This window comes from Canis lupus, chromosome 23, assembly GCF_048164855.1.
Source record: "Canis lupus baileyi chromosome 23, mCanLup2.hap1, whole genome shotgun sequence".
Lineage (NCBI taxonomy): Eukaryota > Metazoa > Chordata > Mammalia > Carnivora > Canidae > Canis > Canis lupus.
Window position 1 is genome coordinate 13,889,640 of NC_132860.1, and position 17,290 is coordinate 13,906,929.

Sequence of the window (17,290 nt, forward strand, 5' to 3'; positions counted from 1 at the left end):
ACAGCTTATTTTCATGGTGATTTTGAAATGGTGATTTTGGTTTGGGTGACTTCGGGGTCACTCCCTTGACCCTCTCAAGGATCGAAAAAAACCAAGTCACTGCACTGACTCTCGGGAGACCAGAGACGTGCCATCCCACCAACGTGGCCACAGCAGCAGCTTTTAGCCCAAACTAGAGAAAACGCAAATCCTGTCAGGTTAAATCTGAGACAACAAGATGGACATGGGTGACTCTGTCCTCAATTTGACAGAAACCCCCAAATTCAGCAAATAGATTTTGCTTCCAATGGCACCGATCATCCAGCACATTGTACTATAAACATCAAGCCCCTGGGAAAGAAATCGAAGGGATGCTTTGGCTGCATTCCTGGTTTTTGGTCATTCTGTGATTGATTTTCTTACCTGTTGCCGAATTTCTTCCTCCATTTTCACGGGTGAGCCCAATTCCGCAACTTGCTTGACACCTTCACTCGCATATCCTCCGTACTCCCACAGCACATAGTTCTTGGAGTGGGATCCACCAATGATTGCAGACCAGTGATTGGCCCGACCTGGGAAAGCCAATCAGGATGCAGGTAATCAGCGTGGCTGTGGCTAAAACTTGAGCCCCTTATATGTTGGGAACAAAGTGTCATTTGACAATCATTCAACCAGTGCTGGCTAAGCACCTGTGTTAGGCCCTGTGCTGTCCAGAGAGGAATAAGACCATCCCTGGAAGCAAGAAGGTCTTGGGAATGTGCAGACAGGAGAGCAACAGATGCCTGAGAGAGACACAGAGGCAGCCCAGAATGATGACTTCTGTTGGGGAGCGTTTCAGAGAAGGGGGACGACTGTGAGACTTTGAAAGGCTGATCAGATTTGTAAGACAGACTAGAGAGGAGAAGCTATTTCTGGCAGACTCAGAAGCATTAAATAACACTGTGTGTTTGGGGAGCCATAAGTAATTTAGCATCGCTGTGTCACCAACTGTCAGGGGAGAGGCAGGAAGCGATGCCAGGGAGGTAGGAAGGAGGCCGCTCATGGATGGCTCTGCTCGAAATGCTCCAGGAGTTTGGATATCATTTGAAAGGGTCTGAAACCACTGAAGGGTCCTGAGCAGGGGAATGGCATGATCGCATTTGAATTTTAGATAAGTCATCCAGGCAGCAGTGTGAAGAATGCATTAGATGGAGCAAAATGAGATTGTAGAGCTGTGGCGGGAGAGCGGGGAGCCAAGGGTAGAGGGAGTGAGTGGGGAGCAGGCTTGGGCAATTCTCGGGAAGGAGCTTGGTTGACTTTGAGCTGGCTTTTCTGTGCCTGCCAGGATGCAGGGCAGGTAAGCCAGCCGTGTGAGAGGATGGGCAGGCAGTCTGGATGTGTGGAAGGGACTGGTCCCTCTGCTGAGGATCACGGGTGGGGGCGGGGGCTGGTGGCCATAGGGAGTGCAGGAGGGAACCTGGGGGTGACACAGGGGAGAACAGAACAGCATCTGGACAGGACCAAGACAAAACTGACTGAGGGCTTTTCAAAGTGCCAGAGGGAGGATGGAGAGTCAACATCAGCACTGTGCTGGGTGTTGTTTCTGCCCGTGATGGGTGCGCACACACACACACACACACACACACACACACACACACACGGTGATCAATTACTGGCTAAATAACATACAATTCATCATAGGCCAGTTCAGTCTCAGCCATTCTTTGGTTGGCTACTAAAGCCCCGAGGTAAAGAACATTTGGGGGCACAGCACAGAGGAAAACCCGAACTGGCTGGACCCAGGTGCCACATGCAGTACCTGCAGCTTACCACCCTGTGGCCATCGTGACTGGACTCTGCTCCACCCCAGCATGTACGCAGACCACTCTGGACAAGGCCCGATCCTGCTGACATCAGCCCTGGGCCTGGGGAACGCGGGGAAGCCCCCCTCCCGGCCTGCCCAGGGCAGCCGACATCACTATGTCAGCCTGCCGATGGCTTGCTCATTGTTCCTACACATCGGGGAGGTGCAAACACTGTTCATCCATCATTTCCCTAGAGAAGACAGACGGGTGTGCTGCCCGCTTTTTCTGTAAGTCACTTCCTGAGCCAGGGGACTGTCCTAGCTGTCATCCAAGCCACGAGCACTACTTCTGCGCAGGGGCAAGGGCTGGGAGCCACTCGTGACCTTTGTTCATGCTGTGAACATACAGAGACCAGCTTCAGCATCTCTTGCTCCCTCTGCCTTGTTCCACCAAAATGCCCCCTTTTCCCAGACCCATTCTGCCTACAATTCTGTACCTCAGGGGCTTAGCACATGCTGTTGCCCGTGGCTCTCTTCTCGCTTGGCTTGGCCAACCGTCATCCCTCCTTTATGATTTACCCAGAAGTCCCCAAGATCCCCCACCCCCACCCCAGACTGACCTAAGTCTTGTCTCCTGTCTCCCCACACAGATCACATGTACGATCACTGCTTCAGGTCTGTTTGCCCGCCAGCCCGTAACGTCCTCGAGGTGACCTGTCATCAGCGCTATGTCCCCACGGCCCAGCGCTATGTCCCCAGTGCCTGGCACTGTGTCTGATGCACCGTGAGTTTAGTTTAGTGCATGTTTTCCAAAGGATTTCATCCGAGGGTATTATGCTGAGTGAAATAAGTCAATCGGAGAAGGACAAACATTATATGGTCTCATTCATTTGGGGAATATAAAAAATAGTGAAAGGGAATAAAGGGGAAAGGAGAAAAAATGAGTGGGAAATATCAGAAAGGGAGACAGAACATGAGAGACTCCTAACTCTGGGAAACGAACTAGGGGTGGTGGAAGGGGAGGAGGGCGGGGGGTGGGGGTGACTGGGTGACGGGCACTGAGGGGGGCGCTTGACGGGATGAGCACTGGGTGTTATTCTATATGTTGGCAAATTGAACACCAATAAAAAATAAATTTATTAAAAAACAAAACAAAGCAAAACAGGATTTCATCCAAACAATCAAAGGGGAGAAGCATTTCGGAGCAGGCTTACACAGATTTGATTCAGTGTGATTAAATTCAAGTCTCAACTCAGCAGAGTTCCTGACACCTATTGGGCTAACACACTCAGCTAACCTGCATGCTGTTAAAAAACAAACACTACCACCAACAAAAAAAGAAAGGCATTAGCCTTAACACCAGCAGACAGGGATTCAAATGCCAGCATTGCTACTTTCTAGCTATGTCAATGTGGTCCAATTCCAGTTATTTTATTTCCCTGAGTCTCAGCCCCCTCCTCTGTAATTCAAGGATGAGAATGCCTATCTTACTGACATATATAAGAATTAAATTAAATTTTTAAAAGATGAGATAATATATGTGAAATCACCACTGGCACACAATAGACACTCAATAATTAGAGTTTCCTCCTTTCCCGGTTGTTAGGGAGGCTACAAAAATGAGTAAAACATGAAACCTGCCTTTTATTCAGCAGAGGAAATAAGAAATCTATGTATTGTGAAATAAGAGAAGAGACTAGGACGGAGCACAATCATAGGGAGAGGAGGGGATGGGCCCAGATGGGTCTTTCTGATTTATTCATTCGACTTCCATTTACTGTGTGCCAAGCACAGTGGCAGGTTCTGGACACCGACAGGAATTGGACAGGGGCTTGTCCTGGAGGGACTCACAGTCTGGGGGTGGGGAAACAGATGGTTAAGCAGATTACTTAGGATCCAGCATGGTCAGGGATATTATAGAAACAAGAACGCAGAGCAGAGGGGATGGAGCTGCTAACTCCAAAGTCCCCAAATCCAAAGAATCAAAGTCCAAAGGCATGAGTACAGAGAAGCAGGTGCCTCAAGAATGGGATCTTTGTGGTTTCTTACCCTTGAATAAAATGTCATTGTATCAGTTCAACTTTCTGATCAATTTAGTTGTTAATTTCCTACAATGATCTTGCAAATTACCACATTAATTCAAATTTCAACCCACTGAATGATATCAACCACATAAATAGATATCTCCCAGGCGCTAGCTACGGGGAGGGAGCAGACTCTACTGCCCCTGGGGGAGAAGGCAGGAATCCATGGAAAACAATCTGCAACATCAGAAAGGTAATGACTTCAGGTGAGTGGCAGTGACTCGGGTGCAGAATGGTACAGGGAGACAGGCACTGGTGACCAAGAGCCAGAGGAACTGTGCTCCAGGCCTCCATGCATGCCCATGAATCACAGCCTCAGTTTGCCTATTAAAACTATTACTAGCCAGACTATTTCTCAGAGTTGCGCAAACTAATTGGGCTAGTTTTGGAAAGAACTATGAAAATTTTAAAAAACTGTACAATACAAAGTTCTCGATAGTGTTATGGATGGAAAGCGTAATGGGAATCCAATCCACGAGAGGAATCCAAAAGATGACAGAGGAGCAAGGAAACTTTCCCAGCAGAGACTTTCCCAGAAGAAACTTTCCTAGGAAGGCTGGCAGGACAGAAGTGGGAATTCCAATTATGACACAGATAAGAGGATTAAACACTTACTAGGTGTCAGGTGTAATGCTGTCCTAGGTGTGACCCTCACTACACCTTCATTCTCATTTTATAGTAAGAAAACTGAGACCCAAAGATGTTAAGGAAGCTGCCGAAGCTCACAGAGTCAGCAAGGGTCAAAACCGGGGGTTCAACTCCAGGTCTCCCTGGCCCTGGAGCACACACTCTTTTCCCTACATGGCACTGAGAGGTCGAGGAAGAGAGAAGACTGTTTGGTGGACTGGAGGGATGGAAGGCAAAGAGGGAAGATGAAAAAGAAAGTCAGGACTGGGTTGAGGAGAGTGCTGAGTACCCACCACGAGAGGGAGAAACATAATGGAAGTTTCCTTCTGGGAAGAATCATATGACAATAGTTAACATGCAGTGAGCCTTTACTAAGTGCCAGGCACTGTGCCAAGGCCTGACCTACATTATTGCATTAAACACTCAAAAAAAAAGAGAGCCTGCTCTGACACAGAGGCTGTAAGAATTCCCATTTTTCACATGAGCAAACCCAGACTCAGAGAGGTTAAGTGAGTTTAACCCAGGATCGCACAGTGGATGAGAGAGGACACTGGGATTCAAGGGCCCGAGCTGCGCTCCCTACCACAAGGCACCGCACCTGTATCCAGGCCACACCCAGTGGTGCCAAGGGAGAGGGCCCAGGGTGAGGAGACCCATCAACACTCTCTTGCGTGAGTTGTGTCGGGTGGGACTTAGGGGCAGTGGAAAGGGAATGAAGACACGGGATCAGAGGTACGAGCCAACAAGAGGGAAGACTGGACAGACTTCAGAAGGCAGGGTGGGCATGTAAGTTAAAGCTCTGGGTTCTGAGTCTGACCATCGTGTATTCCAGGCTCAGTTCTGAAGCTCAGTTCTAGACTGGACAAGTAATCAGTAATCTCTCTTCAACTCAGTTTCTTCATCTGGAGATTGACATGACCAGTCTCCAGGGGTTGTTCTGAAGTCAAGACTAGTGGCTGGAACACAAAGTAGGCTCAATAAATATTAGCCAGTCAAATTAAATGCGAATAGGATGTCCAGGAGCAGATCCAGACAAGCTTCTGGAAGGCATGGGAAGCAAAAAAGACCTGAGCAGGTGATTGGAGGACAGTCTGGTTTAGAATGGGTGGGTAGAGATGTCAGAATGTCAGATGCAAGGACCTGAAGCTGAAAGAAAATCCAGGAGGGAATCATCCAAGTGGGACTCAGTGGTCTGGGGCCTGAGACTGAGGTGGCTCAGCGGACCCAGTTAGCTGGGACACAGAGAAGTGAGGCACGGGGCTCCAGCATCCTCCAGGAAATAAGGGAGGAGGGAGAGGGAGAAGCCACAGGTAACAGAAGGCCCAGGGAGGAGGAGACAGGGCACATGCTTGTGGCTTTCTTAAAGGGATGCTCGGGGGCGGGAGTGGGGGGAGCTATGGCTGAGGTCCTTGGGGAAACACTAGGGCTTCAGTTTTGGGGTCAAGGACCGAGACTATCGCCAACCCTTTTGGCTCTCAGGTAAGGCCAAAGCTCTGGTGACCAGAGGTCTAAACCAGAGGTCTGGTTTAGCAGACCTCTCTCTGGTTCCAGTAGTGTTCTAGCGGCCTACACATACCTGAGTCTAGACGTTTATTCCCAGTAGTTTAGATGAAGCATAGATGGGACAGAGGCAGGTGGGAAGCTGAGAGGAAGAAATGATTAGATGTGTGAGTCTGAGATACTGATGGGCAACCAGGTACACCCCGGTTGAAAAGCCCCTCCAGGGGGACATCCTGAATATACGTGTTGTACCCTCACTTCTGACACCTTTTCTGTTGTCATGGCTGGTGCTAAGTTGCCAGTGATGCCCAAATTCACAACAAAGCTGAAAAGGCCATTGCTGATAAAAGAAGAGCCGTGCCTGGCTTTCTGTCTCATGTGGAAGGATGCGTGTTGCACATAGATGGATTCTCTGAAGGGTCCTACCTGTGGCAGGTATTCAGCAACGGCCCAGCTTTGCCGGCCTGCTTTGTCAGAGGCTGCATTCCGCTGACAATCTCAGTCCCGCAAAAAGTCCCCCGTGCATTTCCTTGACATGACATTCACAGCGCTTCACTGGAGACGTCTACAGCCTTGGTGTCTACATTGCTACAACTCACCCACTATATCTCAGCAAATCTTTGATTTTAGGTGCTGGTTGGGTCCTTATGGATCTGCTAGCTGCCTCTCCAATCCCCATGTCCTCCTTTCATGTCTGAGTGGATAACCTTGTTACTTAACTCTTCCGAGAAGACCCAGGTCAACCCATCCACAGACTTATCCAGGCACCATGTGGCTGGTGACAAGCAGAAAAATGTGGTCGGCCTGCCAGCCCTATTCATAAAAGTTGTCTTGGATCTCATTTTCTTCTGGCCCTTGCTGTTCTCACCCTAGGCTCAGTTCCAGAATCTGCCTGGGTTTTGATGCTTTTTGGATTTGGCTACAGAACTTGGCTCCTCTGGGTTTGCTCCTGGGTGCTGCCCAGGACACAGCTTGTACTTGCCCTCTGGCTCTTCCTGCCTTTGGTGGCTTCAGGAACTCACTCTGACCAAGCTATTCAGGTTTTCAGGATCCCCTCCCGGCATGGCCTCCTTGGAAAAAAAAAAAAAAAAAAAAACCCTGCATGGGGAGATCTGTCGGTTTGGCCAGAAATTCCTCAATTTTCTTTCTGCCCTCTTCACCTTCACCTTCAGCTAGCCTTTTTTCTTTCCTTAAGGTCTTAAGAAAAATGTCACTTTTCCATTCCAGGGAAAACACTTGCACTTACACAATGGATCATATTCTTTTGCATTTACTTAGAGGCTTCTAATAATATTCTATTCTATTAATTCGTTCACTAAATAAATGTTTACTAGGCATACTACGTGCTAGGTTAGAAATCAACAAGCCACAGCCCATGTCCTGTTTTTTTTTCCCCCAATAAAGTTTTATATTTTACATGTTACTTATGTATTATTTATGACTGCTTTCCTGCTACAATGGCAGAGATGAGTAGTTACGACAGAAACTGCCTGGCCTGCAAACCCTAAAGTATTTACTATCTGGTCCTTTATAGAAAAAGTTTGACAAAATCTGTGCTAGGTCATGGAGACTCTGAGCAGAATCCAGCCTTGGTCCTGGCCCTTGAGACGTTCAGTTTGGAAGATGAGGTGGACTGCATGGAGGACAGGTCATGACAGGTAATTTCAATAAAGTATACGTAGTACAACTTTCATAAAGGCAATGCAGAGTGATATAAAAACACGAATGGGGGATATGCAAACCAGACTGTACCAGAGAGAGCTTCCTGGAGGAAACGACAGCTAAGCTACCTTCTGAAGGGTAAGTAGGAGCTAGGAAGGCAATTACGGGGAAAGAGGAAGGTATTCTTGTAGAAGGACAAGAATTGTGCAAAAGCAGGACATAAGAGAAAGTCAGAGGTACATGGGAAACCATAAGGTAGGTCGAGGTAGAGAGAGAAAGAGAGACAGTGTGTATTTGTAAAGAAGGAATGATCAAATGAAAAAGCCAGTCAACCAGACAAATCAGAAGAGACATGAGTGTCTTAATAAAAAAGTTTTTATTTTATCTTGAAGGCAACATGAAATAGAGAAGAAAATATGATGGTTTTGTCTGCAGACGCCCTCCAAATTTATTTATGCTCACACAACTTGTGCTTCTCACTCTGATGGAATAAATGGCACCAGACTAGCCCTCACAACAGAAGTGACTAAATAGTGCGTAAGATGTATATAAAGCACCAATGTTCAGATGTTAGAAAATAGATGGCAAACACTATGACCCCTGAGAGAAGGGTAACAGAAGAGGTGAGCCCCATGTTTGTCCCAGACATTTTCTGGTTTGTGGTACAACAGAGCATGACAATCTTCTGAGCTGAGGAGATAAAGATAGGAATTTGAGGCTTCTGCGGGTAGATAGGATTTACTGGCAAGAATGCCAGAGAGGAGGATGCTGCACAGAGAAGGAACTTCAGAAACATGCACAGGAGTCCCTTTAGGTCTTTGAGCAAACACTAAGTCGCACATGTGCGGGACAAAACTCCAAAGGCTTGGGAAATAAAGCTACTGGGTAGCTAAGGGCTGAATGGAGATTGCAGAAGTCACATAATACTGAAGGGACCGGATTCCAACCATCCATATTCAAGACAACTTGATGACCATTCTGAGCATTCACCTGAGACCCAGGAAAAGGCATAATTTGGGAGAAAAATACTTCAGCACTAGAGTAAGGGCTAGTCTGGACTTACCCTGACAAAGCTTAGAAAACAAGCCTTGAAAGTAAAACAAGCAGATATACCAGTAAATTAACCAACTGCCAGATTGAAACTCCATACTCTTTAAAAGAAGATAATGAATCTAGTTATTCATCAATGTCCATCATATAGTCAAAAATTACTAAAAAGTGCAGAAGCAGGAAAATATGATCCATAACCACGAGGAAAAAAAAAACAGTCAAAAGAAAGAGTTCCTGAAATGATGGGTTTGCTGGGATTGCTATACAAGGACCTTAAAACACCTACTATCAAATTCAAGGATTTAAGGAAGAGATGAACATAATGGGTGAACAGAGGAGGATTCTCAGCAAAGAAATTATTATTATTTTTTTATAGAGAGAGAGAGACAGTGCAAGTACATGGATTGAGGGAGAGGGGAGAGTGAGAGAATCTCAAGCAGGCCCACACCCAGTGTGGAGAAGATGCGGGACTCTATCTTACAACTCTGAGATCAAGACCTGACCTGAAATCAAGAGTTGGATGCTTAACCCACAGAGCCACCCAAGTGTTCCAAGAAAGAAACTTTTAAAAAACCCAATGGAAAATCTAGAACTGGAAAATATAATATCTGTTTTAGGATATGGCAAAGAGAAAGGTCTATAAATGGAAAGATAGGGTGATAGAAATTCAAAGCAAAAAGCAGAGAAAAATGTTAGAAAAAAATGAACAGGAGTCTCAGTGACTTTTGGAACAACAGTAAGTTGCTTAACATAAGGGTTATTGGAATCTTGGAAGGAGAGGATAGAGATATTGAGTTATGAAAATATTTAAAGAAATAATACCTGAAATTACCCAAAATTTGATGAAAAATATCAACTTATATATCCAAGAAGCCCAATAAACTGCAGACAGGATAAAAACCAAGACAATTATACTTATGCACATCAAAAACAGTTAATGATGACTAGAGAAAAAGTCTTAGAAGCAGCCAGAGCCTATAGGACACATTATAATCAGAAAAACAAAAATAAGAATGACTGCTGGTTTCAAAAACAAGAGACAATGAAATGATATCACTAAGGTTCTGAAAGAAATAAAAAACTGTCAACTGTGAATTCTTTTTTTTTTTTTAAGATTTTATTTATATATTCATGAAAGAGAGAGAGAGAGAGAGAAAGAGGCAGAGAAACAAGCAGAGGGAGAAGCAGGCTCCACGCAGGGAGCCCAACACGGGTCTCGATCCCAGGTCTCCAGGATCAGGCCCTGGGCTGAACGCAGTGCTAAACTGCTGAGCCACCCGGTCTGCCCAACTGTGAATTCTATATCCTGCAAAAATATCCTTCAAAAATGAGGGTAACTAAAAAATAATAATAAAAATAAATAAATAAAAATGAGGGTAACTAAAACACCTTTCTGATAAAGGCAAGCTGAGTGACTTCATTACTAGCATACCTGCTGTATATGAAATATTAAAGGACTTCTGGCTGAAGGGAAATGAAAACAGATGTAAACTCAGATCCCATAAAGGAAAAAAATAGTGCTAGAGATGGTAAATACATGGATGAGCTCCACCTTTCATATCTTTTTCACTAAGGAGTTTCTCCCTTGAAGTAGGAGGTTCAAATTTCCTTATTCCAAGTAAAAAAAAATTTTCTCGTCAATGCTCTTTCCACAAGGCCTATCTTTTGTCTTTCCTACACCTCCGGGGTTTTTGAGAAAGTCAAGCTCATGGTTTCCACTTCTTGAATTCTTTTCAGGTCCTTGCAACCTGATACTGAGCTCCCACCACGTAAGCTCATTTATGCCACCCAGTCTTTGAAACTTCAACTTTTGCTCCCTTCTATTCCCATAGTTGGACAACTGCTGGGGCAATCAGGAGAATATTACTATCTGCTTTATTTCCTTTTAATCTTTAAAAATTTTTTAAAAAATATTTCATTTATTTATTCGTGAGAGACACAGAGAGAGGGAGAGAGGCAGAGACATAGACAGAGGGAGAAGCAGGCTCCATGCAGGGAGCCCGATGTAGGACTCAATCCCAGGACTCCAGGATCATGCCCTAAGCCAAAGGCAGATGCTTAACTGCCGAGCTACCCAGGCATCCCAAGCTTTATTTCCTTTTTAAAAAATAAAAGCATATTTTAAATTCAAGAGAAGTCATCCTTTCAAATGTATCATTTAGTGAATTTTGACAAAGGCATGCAATCATGTAACCAATCACAAGGAAGATATAAAATAGTTCTACTACCGGGAGACCTGGGTGGCTCAGCAGTTAAGCATCTGCCTTTGGCTCAGGTCATGATCTCCTGGGATTAAGTCCCACATCGGGCTCCCTGCATGGAGCCTGCTTCTCCCTCTGCCTGTGTCTCTGCCTCCCTCTCTCTGTCTCTCATGAATAAATAGATAAAAATCTTAAAAAAAATAGTTCTACTACCGGGACACCTGGGTGGCTCAGCGGTTGAGCATCTGCCTTCGGCTCAGGGCATGATCCCATGGTCTCTGGATCGAGTCCCACATCAGGCTCCTTGCATGGAACCTGCTTCTCCCTCTGCCTATGTCTCTGCCTGCCTCTCTCTCTCTCTGTCTCTTATGAATAAATAAATAAAATCTTAAAAAAAAATAGTTCTACTACCTAAAAAAATTGCCATGTGCCTCTTTGTAGTCAACTCCATTCCTCCATCCCCAGCCCTTGGCAACCTCTGATCTGTTTCTGCTTCCTATAATTTTGTCTTTCCTAGAATATAGTATAAATAACTCATACAGCAGGTAGCCCTTGGAGTCTGGCATTTTCAACTTGACATAATACATTAGAGATTCATCCATGCCCTTATATGTATCAGTTTATCCTTACATCAGATGCCTTGAAAGAAACAGGCTATCTCCTACTGGTTTAAGGTCATCATTACACTCCTGTTTCCACCATTTCCTAGTTGTGTTACCTTGAACAAGCTACCTAAAGTTTTGAAGACTGTTTTCTTTTCTTTGAAATGGAAATAATGATAGCACCCACCTTCTAGGGTTGTTATGCATAACGCAGAGGGAAATCCATATGAACATAGTACAATTCCTGGTACATAATAAATATTCAATAAATGGTTGCTTTTAATATTGATATTCTATTTCTCCAGGGAAGAAGAGATTGGGAGCAACCTGGAACATGCACAGAGTCTGTCCATTAGAGTAAGGCAAGGTCTTAGAGGAGAGTTGGATTTTCTAAGGTGTATGGTCAGCGTAGTGGTGGTTCTAGTGGCAGTCAGCACTGTGTTGGGGGTGGAGGGGATGAGTGGTAGAAGTCCATTGGATGGGGGGGAGTAGGTGGTGAGAAAATAGCAGCAGATTGAATCAGGTGAATGGACTAGTTCCCAGGAGCAAGCAGCAGAGCCTCAGAGCTCAGGTTCCATTGTCTGGAGTCAGTTCTATCTTCTGGAGGCTGATGGTGAAGTGGTAGCAAGTGTGAGACACCCATGCTGTGAGTGAGTGTCCACTTCAAGTATACTGTGCTTCTTTCCATTTACTGCCACAAGGCCTTCTCTGGAGCTTTGAAAGCCCAGTTGGCCAGCAAGCAAGCACCTGACGTGCAGGGAAGTTAGTATTCCTGGAGACAATTCTCCGCCTATGGAGGGGTGGGTGCTCGTGGACAATTCTGTACACTTTTCTGAGGTATACTGATGCCAGTGACCTCAAAATATATTCTTAGGTTGATTCTTCCTCTTCCCTTGTCATTCTACCCCAGGCCCTTCACTCCTGCTTCCTGGATCACCTTCTACATAAACTACTTGCACCAAAGTCCTTTTGTCAGGCTCTGCTTTTGGGGAAACTAGACATGGCTCATTTAACCAAGACTATGTGTATGGCCTCAGCCATCCATAAAATAATAGTCGGGAGATTAGGCAAGAGTCAGGTGGGGCTACTTTTCCTGTTTTGGGAAGCAGAGTAGTCCTATAGAATACAAATGATCCTTCAGCACCCCTCCACCCAAAGCTATGGGTGCTGACTTTGTTATTGTCATCATAATTGTTGCCACTGTTATCACTATAGATACCATCATTCTTACAACCACGACCATTTATTGAGCACATTCCCTGCAACAGGCACTTCAGAGATATTAGCTTAACATCCTTTCATTCTCACAATGGTCTTGCTAGATGAGTCAGTTACCAACCCCATATTATGGATGAGGCAATTGAGCTGCAAGTAAGAGGCAGAGCTGGAATTATCATCAGATGTGTCGAACTTAAGGCCGTGTTCCTTCTACTCCGATGGGAAACAAAGCCTAAGCTAAGTCCAGATTTAGGTAGGAGATCACTCTGATGTCATGCATCGCTGTCACCAGAATCAACTCTTAGGGTGGGGATGCCAGGGGATAAGTAGGGTGGTACCTGTCTAATGCCCCAGACAACAATGAAAGTATTGGCTCTCGATGTTCATAAATTTCCACCTTCTTTGAACTCAGTCTTCCTGGCCCAATTTTGTGAACTTCCAACTTCTGATTTATTTGGATATCTCTAAAACCTAGCCAGTTATCTGATTCTCATCTCAGAGGCAAAAACCATAATCTCAGAGCACCACCAAACTCCCATCCCTTTTGCTCTCTAGAGGCTGGTTATAAGTTTATTGTGCACTGACAAATGGCACTGCAGTTATATTTTTAGAAAGAGGAACTTTATTTAAAAGTGTCCTTCCAAGCTGACTTTTCTACATAAATATGGTTATATATGGGAGAGAGGCTATCCTTCTGGACAACTTCCAAATGTTTAATACACCATTAACACCTGAGTTTGAAGCCTCAGGGAAGGAACTGTAGCACTTTGGATGATAAATTCTAGCAATGTTTATCTAATTTTAAAAATCCAGGAGCTTGTATTTAAAAACATAGCAGGAGCAGTAAATAACTGCTTTGTGTCTTAAGAGTTCAACAAAAAGAATAGATTTCTCCCATCCCCATTAGTTCATTTGCAGGTTTGAATCTTAACTGTTGGCTAAGCTCTGTAAATAGGTAATCCAATGCTCTCCTATGTTTAAAAGTTTGTAGGCAGTAGATAGAAAAGGTAGCAAGAAATAGGAATTACTGAGCATATACTTGCACTAGGTGTTTTGGTATGTTATTATCCAATCTTTTAAATCTCATTTCATTGATGAGGAAATAGGCTCCAAGAAGATCTATAACTTGTCACTGGACACATTGTCAGTGAATGGTTGAAATGGGATTTGGCTTATGATTACTTTGTCTTTGAGGAGGTTTTTTGCACTGCCAGTGATCGAGAAGATAGGCGTCCTAGGGAAAAGTTTGTTAAGCTAATAATAGAAGCAAGGACTATTGAATCAGGTCTATATATAGGATGAAAGGGGAGTCAGGCTGGGGTAGAAAACTTCTACCCCAAAATTGAAGGGAAAAGTGAAGACAGAACCTCAGTCTCTTTTGTGACCACAGATGCAGAAACCTCAAAGAATATTAACAAACCTTATATCCAGCTATATCATATCACAGCCACATAGAGTTTATTCCAAGAATATAAGGGCAGTTTAACAATCAAAATTCAATCAATACAATTCATCACATTAATGGAAAAAAAGAAAAATATATATGTATACCTTCATAGATACAGAACAAGTATTTGATTGCATTTAGTATCCATTCATGATTTAAAAAAAAACACTCAGCAAACTAAGGATAGAACGAACTTTCTTTACCTAATTTTTAAAAATCTACAAAAAAGCCATAGCAAAAACCACACTTAAAAATGGGACATTAAAAGCTTTCCCCCATAAGACTGGGAACAAGGCAAGAATGCCCACTATCACCAGCTTTTAGCCACCAGTGAAATAAGGCAATAGAGAGAAACAGAAGGCACAATGGTTGGAAGGGAATTTTGGTAGAAGATACAATAGTGTATATAAAAATTTCAAAATAATTTATATATAAACTAACAGAATTAATAAGGACATTTAGCAAGGTCTCTGAATACTAATATGCAAGAATCAATGTCATTTCTATATACCAGTGACAAAAAAAAAAAGAAATTTAAAAAAGCTATTACTTGCTATAGTATAAAATATATATCTAAGAAAAAACCCAATGAAAAATGAGTAAGACCTCTTCTCCATAGACATCTATAAAACATTATTGAGTGAACTGGGGGTAAATAAATACATGGAGTGATAGAGTCAATAACGTAAAGTTGTCAAATCTTCCCTAATTTGTTCATAAATTCAACATAAGCTCAATAAAAATACTAGTGTTTTTTTTAAATGAAAATTGAGATCATGATTTAAAAATTTATGCAGAAATGTAAAGGCTTGAGAGTAGTCAAATAATCTTGAAGAAGAATAAAGTTAGAGAACTAATGCTTCCATATATGAAGGCTAGACAAATAGATTAATGAGACAGAATGACAGATTCCAGAATCCAGAAATAGACCAACAGATACATAGTGACTCAATACATAACAAAGGTGACACTAATGTAGAAGGGAAATGATGGGCATCTTGATGAATGATTCTAGCAAGAAAAGGAAAAAAGTACCTTGACCCTTACCTCACACCATACACAATTTCAATCACAGATCAATTCAGCATCTAGGCATGGAAGGCAGAAGTTTGTGAGAATCATCCATGTGATGGTGCATAATTTTGGTTTTCTTTTTCATAACTGTGTGTTTCACAGCATCAATATACCACGTTGAATTTTTCCATCCTATTCATGAGATTATTATGAATAGTGCTGTATAGACACTCATGTGCATGTCCTGGTAAATATATGTACACATTTCTGTTCTTTATATACTAGGAGTAGAATCCTAGTATCCTAGTATATCATAGGATATGTAGCCCAGCTTTAGTTGAGATTGTTAAACAGTTTTCCACAGTGAGAGAAATCTGGTAATCTACATCCTTGCCAACACTTGGCATTGTTGGTCTTTTATTTTCCTCACAAAAGAGGATATGCTATAAAAATTCCACTTATAAAAAGTTTAAAAATAGGCAAACTTGACCTATGATAGAAGTCAAGATGGTGGCTACCCTTTGTGGAGAAACGCAGACTGGAAGGGACAAAAAGAGGCTTCTGGAGTGCTAGTAATTTTCTGATTTCTGTGTTGCTAACATGAACGTGTTCCAGTGAATGGGAAACTGTGAGCTGTACACTTATAATGCATCACTTTTTGTACATCTATTTGTAAGTGTGCTTCTATTAAGTTTGCTTTTAAAAGGGAAAATGTGAAGGTAGAAGCAGTGTTAGCTTTCTTTTCTTGTCTCTCAAGGCTCACTGTGGTCTACCCTAGGCTGGAACTGCATTGTATTGGAATGAAAAATTTAATTCTCATGTAATGGGCATGGTGATAGGGAAATGACAGGGACGAGCTGCGAGCTTGTAAGAGGTAGAGGTGGGAGCTCAAAGCTTACCTCAGAGCATTTTAAGGATCAGAGGTCAGGGGCTCTGGGCAGGAGGCCAGCCTGCACAGAGCCATTAGCCAGAATTGCAACGCTGGTATCTTTATTTTGGGATTTGACCTGTCAGGGAGGCAGCTTGGTAGAGAGAGAGCTTGGTTCCTCTTAATTCAATAAATACTCACTGGTCATGTGTTATCTCTAAATCCTGGGTCCTGGGGATTCTGAGCCAAACCAGACATGGGCCCTGCCCTGTCTTGGGATATTAGGGGTATGAGACATGTGAATATGCGATTGCAATGCAGCATGGAAGCTGTCATGATAGGATAACCACAAGGCTGGAGCAGAAAAGAGAAGGGCAGCTAATCTAGATTGGGGAGTTGGAAAAATCTTTCCAAGGCAGTGGGATTTAACCTGAGAACAAGAGAAGGGGGTGAGGGCTGGACAGGACAGTTGCAAACATACAAAATGGCCAGTGCAAAGGCCCAGAGGTCACATGAGCATTGTGCTGTCTGAGAAAATATGATGGGTGTGGAGCCAAAAAAACAAGTTACAGAGGGCAAGAGATTAGGCTGGTCAGGTCTCAGTAAATTCATCTCTGTTGAAGAATTAGTCTTTTAGGTTAGGTTCATGTAATTATATCCTACATCTCCCCCTCCTGGGGCACGTGACCTTGGTCAAGTCTCTTTTGCATGGGTAGTATCAGAACTTATCTTAGTTTTGCCATGAATATTAGCTTTCCTTCCAATGCTTTTAAAAATACATAAAGAGGTGACTTATTTTTTAAAGGGCTGCACATAGTAGGTACATGTAGGAAACTTGGTTGATGGATGGCTGTCCAGAGTTGGCTGTTTGCTGGGGGTCCAGGGTTCTGCAGCAAAGGAGGACAGCATCTCAGCCTTATTATTTAGGAACACAGAAGTTGGCTCATACTCACGCCCACCACCATGTGCTGGCAGCTGAGAGCACTGCAAAGGCAATAATCAGGATGGAGAATTCCCTTTCCAAGTTCCTGAAACCTGCAGCCCAAGGTGGCAGCTGGTGGCCTATTATTCCCTGGAGCTCTGGTGAAATGGAAGAGCTCTGCTTGTGCAATTCTAAGCAGGAAAAGTCTGTTTTCTCTTGATGAAGAGGGATCGTTTATGATCAGAGGGATATTTCCTTAGGTTTTTTTTTTTTTTTTTTTTAACTTTTTAGAGATTAAATTATTGCAGTAAAGGGGCAGCAGGAATTCCTTTG

At 43.5% G+C, this 17,290-nt stretch overlaps 1 protein-coding gene across 4 annotated transcripts in view; it reads right to left on the reverse strand.

The window, feature by feature from the left end:
• Positions 1 to 17,290, reverse strand: part of SPON1 (spondin 1) — a 251,096-nt gene that overhangs the window by 106,912 nt on the left and 126,894 nt on the right. For all 4 annotated transcript variants that reach the window (XR_012015539.1, XR_012015538.1, XM_072793985.1 and 1 more), the window contains exon 6: positions 403 to 551. Coding sequence is in view for 2 of the 4 variants with exons in the window: in XM_072793985.1 (XP_072650086.1) it covers positions 403 to 551 (149 nt within the window). In the remaining 2 variants the exon portion in view is untranslated. The remainder of the gene's footprint in view (positions 1 to 402; positions 552 to 17,290) is intronic.